General features: G+C 44.7%; 1 protein-coding gene across 3 annotated transcripts in view; it reads left to right on the top strand.

Annotated features, from left to right (window-relative positions):
- The first annotated feature begins 414 nt into the window (after nt 1-414).
- nalf1b (NALCN channel auxiliary factor 1b) overlaps nt 415-4,982 on the top strand; it is a 130,791-nt gene continuing 126,223 nt past the window's right edge. For 2 of the 3 annotated variants that reach the window (XM_014017507.1, XM_014017509.1), the window contains exon 1: nt 415-1,855. In XM_014017507.1, the coding sequence (XP_013872961.1) occupies nt 1,127-1,855 (729 nt within the window). In that variant the 5' untranslated portion in view covers nt 415-1,126. The remainder of the gene's footprint in view (nt 1,856-4,982) is intronic. The other variant, XM_014017508.1, reaches the window with a different exon arrangement.

Genomic DNA, 4,982 nt, shown 5'->3' with positions numbered 1-4,982 from the left:
ATTAGATATTTTGCTAACAGATAAAAGGTAACCCAAGCAGTTGATTCCAAAGTGTCTTTAGTGAAGATGTGACTCCAAACATGAATCAGATGTAAATGGGCATTTTCTTTAAGAGTTTTATTCACTTGTTTTTGAGCTATTTTATCAACACCACATACACACAAGACAAACACAATCAACAAAATCATTAATATGAGGTGACAATCATATAAAAACAGTAATTTCTAGCTGCAGTGTTGTGAATGAAGGAACGTTTATTCTGCAGCAAAAGTAAAATGTCGCCAAACGTTTTTTTTTTTTCAAGAAAATGTTTAACGACTTTTGTGTGAGGAGGTGAGTCAAAACACTATTAAACACCTTTTGAGTGTGTGTGAGAGAGAGAAAGAGAGAAAGAGAGAGTCTGTGTGAGTGAGTGTGCTCTCCCTCACCCTCTCTCAGTGTGTGCGTGTGCGCTGCGCATACAGGTAATAAGCTGCTCCCCACTGCGCAACGATGGAGCTATCACAGCGATGGAGATGACGCAAACACAGGCAGTTCTACGAAAAAGTGTTTCAAGACGAACATGGCGGCAACTTAGCCGAGGTCCAAGATGACAGCGGCCACCAGGAGAACCATTTCCAGGCTTTCCGCCCAGAGACGGGAACCGCTCGCGTCGGAGGGGCTCACAGCTCGCCTTTAAAAGAGAATCGCGCAGCATCAGCACCGACCGACCGAGAGAGGCTCGCAACAGCTGGTCTCCCTGCATCACCAGCCCCCCGAACCCCCCCACCCCCTGCACATAAGCCCCGGAGTGGGACGTGAAGGAGAAGCAGGGGGGTGGGGGGTGGGGGGGATATGCGGTCAAAGAGGACGCAGTTTTCTCCCGGAGAGCCATGGAGAGCCGGGATGCGGCAGCGCAAAGTTGAATCTGTGCGGGCGCGCTAATTGGATCGGAATAACAGCGCCGGTCGCTGCGGGCGCCCTGTACCGGCGGAGGAGGCACGGCACCCCCCCTGCTCACCATCAACACAGACAGGAGAAGCAACCCCAACCCCCCCACCCCCCCCTGCGCCGACAAGTCAATGAGTATTGTGGCAGAGCAGCCCCCGCGGTGGAGTCGGCCAGGCCAGCACTCTCTCCCTAAAATATGACCAGGGGTGCTCGGATGCAGCATGACGGAGGCTTGAAACCCCGGTTCGCACCCCGAGAGGACGAGAAGCCATTCACGGAGCCGGAGCGGGCCCAGAGATGGCGACTGTCGCTGGCCTCTCTGCTCTTCATCACCGTCCTCCTCTCTGATCACCTGTGGTTCTGCGCCGAGGCCAAACTGACGCGAACCCGAGACAAGCGGTCCGACGCGCGGCTCGCCGTCACGGGCACGATGATGGTGGGCGAGGAGCCCCTCCATCGACACCGAACCCCAACACTAGCTGACCCCCAGCGCCTCGCCAGAGAGCAAGATGCTATTTTTATAGGGAATTCTACCGAACCTCTGTGGCGAATGGACACCTGTCACCCGGACAGCCTGTCCAGGGACTGTTTCACGTTCACGGACGCGTTGACCGTGTGCCTGGGCCTCTCTGGAGGAGGGGAAGAGGGGACACCGTCGGCGTACGTGAATCTGAGCGATTTGTACCTTTCTTTTTGTAATTCCTACTCACTTTTGGATTTGTTTTACGGGTTTACAAGTCCGGACGTGGCGAACTGCAGCCTGGATACGGCCACGGGGCTGGATGTGCTGGGATGCAGGGAGTGCGTCCAGGCTTATCAGCGTCTCGATCGGCAGGCGGAGGACAACTACCGGGAGTTTGAGCTGCTGGTGGAGAAATACGAGACGGACGTCTACTCGGTCAGGACGTGTATGGAGGAGTGCAAGGTAAGGGGGGGGACCGAAGTGGGGGGGGGGGGTCAGGGCTCGCACACGGTTACGCACGTGCGTACGACAAGGAGGCCGGTTGTCATGGCAACCACCGGGCAATATCTGCACGTTATGCGAGTTCAGGTTGGAGCATCATCTGCACCTCACATCTGCAGAGATGTGCAGGCTGAGACAACGTTTTTATTCCATAAAGTTTGCAGCACCGTGCAAAAGTTTTCAGCCATATTTTCTTTATTTTGCACCCTTAGTGTATGTTTTCATTGCRGTGCCTTTAAAGTGGTATTCATCAGCAATTTTCCAAGCTTTCTGATTGCTTTTTCATGTGTATTTAGTCCACTCAGAGAAATACATGTTGGTGAAGACACATATTGAACCTGCAAACCCAAAACCTAAATGCAACAAAATAAACAAAAACAAATAATTTCACAAAGAACCTATTTTAAACTGGATTCATTAATGTTTAGTTTAGTTTGTCTCTGTTTAAAAAAAAAGATGTTTGACAACAAACTGCTTAAACATGGTGTTAGCTGAGAACTTGTCCTCCAATAGACAATCGTTTGAAAGTTGATGCAAATCTCATGACCTGCAAGTATCTGCTGCTTTCGTCCCTGTTTCTTAGGAAACATGACTTTCAGATCCCACCAGTCTAGTATAGATACTTTTTTTTGTTTCTTTTTTTGCTTCACTTGTCTGCTTCTCTGTTTTTTGAAGCAGTCGCTGCATAATACATGCCTGAAAATGATCAAGTTCAAGAACTAAAAGTGAGTAACTACAGCAGCCAAAGGAAAAAAAAATATACAGTATCTTAAGAAAGCCAGAGGAAACACTGATCAAGATCACAACGGTTATTGAAAGCAATAAAAAATAACATTACAAGTGAGTTCAAACTTCTGCACCTCTTCTTGTTTTTGAACCTTTAGCCTTTGTATAAGTCTTGTTCATACTGCTGAGTAAATTAGGTTTGAGGAAGTGACGTTTGTTGTATGRAGTTTGATTCAGGCTGCTTCATCACAGCTTTAAAGGATGAGAACAGAGAGAGAATCAGGGCAGACTGGTTCACATTTTAATATGGATAATAGCTCTCCAGTCATTTATGTGCCTAATCCAGGCTTTTCTCTGTCCCCAGTTCACTTGTTGGTTACTGTTAAGCACATGCAGCATGCCTGCCTTTTCACCTACACACGCACTGACCGAGATGTGAGCTCTTGTGTTAGGTATGTTGTCAAAGCTCACTCTGCTGGACCAAACTATAAAACGCTGTAAAAAAAAAAGCCAGGCATGAAACACTGGATGAAATTATTCTTTCTTTTGCAGTAATTTACTGCAGAGACTTGCCTCTCCTTGCTGGAGCTGTCCATGGTGCTGAAAGACCTTGGATGGAGGCAAAAAACTATGAAACTAGGGGATATGCGTTTAAAATAGTTTATTTTCYAGTTATTATGGTTATTCATGTGATTAAAAATGAAGATCAAGGTCAACTAACAACCTTGATCTTCAAATCAGTTTGTCAAGTTTACTTGTTCAAATCTAATCTTTGGTGGGCTTTTTTAATGCTCAGAATTTAGAGCGAATGACAGAAAACGTAAATGTTTGAGGGAGTCAGAGAGAAAAATCAGGCTTRAACCTTAGAAGGCATGGGGATTTCCAATCCTTTAGATCTTCTGTCATAACCACCCTTCGACGACTAATTCCTGTAGGAGAAACATTGTTGAGGGCAGACAGTCGTGGTGTTCTGTTTGGCTCTGACTGCTGGTAATCTGTGTTTGAGCTGGAGTGGAGGTGGGTGGATACACGAAGGATGAACTTTCACAAAGAAATCAGATTCTGCATGGTGTTAGCCTTGTGTCATTGTGTTTTTTCCTAGTGATTGCAGCATGCACGCCACATGTGCACGGCACTACTTTCTACATCAGCTAGGCACGGTTTACGTCTTTATCATGCCATCTGAGCTGTTTGCTCTTCCACTCTAACTCCTTGCTAAGGTAATAACACTCAGGCAGGTTTACATGAGACTTTTAGGCTCTTTAGCTTGTTCTGAAATACTAATCTGCCTCCCTGTTTGGGTGACCTTTTTGCAAAACAAAAAACCTCAGGCCCAAATGTTTTTATTTATTTATATTTTCTTGAAGAATCACTCTGTGGGGCAATTAAAAGATATATGAGGCATCTAAAAACAGCAGTTATGTCCTTCGTGTCTTTTCCCTCTTGTTAAATAGCTCAACCACAAATGAAATGGTGTTGGAAAATTTGTCTTTTTAATTACTATTTGAGTGAAATGTGTGATATAACTAAACTGACATCAGTTTGAAATAATCACATTTTACAAAATGCAAAAAAAGGAACTGCGGAAATGACTTTTTATCTAGGCAATAATATGCAGTAACTGTGTTTGCAACTATCTTTCATGCATAAAATAGATGCAACTCGCCCACAGTCTCCTTTGAGCAAATATGAACTGTGAGTTCACATCACGCCAGCTCTGTTTACTGTCTAAAARAATCAGGTAGTTTAGCAGTTATTCCAGGTTAAAAACAGACACTGAAATAACAAAGTCACAAAGAGGTGCTGCAGTAGAGAAACAACAACAAAGATGACATTTAGGAACGTTAGGGAATTTAATACAGCCAAACCGAAGAAAGAAAAGCTAAATGATGATTTTGTAGCAAAGGCAAAATAATATCTGCTAAACAGTTTTATAAATTACCTCCATGAGGGTCAGATGAGACTTGCTCAATAAACAAACATATAACATGTGTGACTCATACTTGCAGCTTTGTCAACCCCTTAAGAAAATCTTAAGGGGTTGTTCTGAAATCATCAAAGTTCATGAAGGCCAAATCAACAAGACATCTGTAGCAGGTTTAGCTCTCAGCAGATCAGTTTTTACAGAGCCTGGGAACTGGGTGACGTTGGAAACCCCTGTAAGTTGAAATAGCAYGACCTCTTCAAAGGTCATTGTAAGAAAATGCTTTTTCATAACTTATTTTCTAGAAGAACATCAGAAATACAATAAACCAACATGAACTATACCAGGCTGTACAGGAAGTGCTACAGCTAGCAGCTGCTTCTTCAAATGTAGCAGATGCTTCTCTGGTTTGTCTGATCAAGGATATATATATATATA

The sequence above is a fragment of the Austrofundulus limnaeus genome, unplaced genomic scaffold (assembly GCF_001266775.1).
Source record: "Austrofundulus limnaeus strain Quisiro unplaced genomic scaffold, Austrofundulus_limnaeus-1.0 Scaffold171, whole genome shotgun sequence".
Classification (NCBI taxonomy): domain Eukaryota; kingdom Metazoa; phylum Chordata; class Actinopteri; order Cyprinodontiformes; family Rivulidae; genus Austrofundulus; species Austrofundulus limnaeus.
This window is presented reverse-complemented; position numbering and strand designations above follow the sequence as displayed.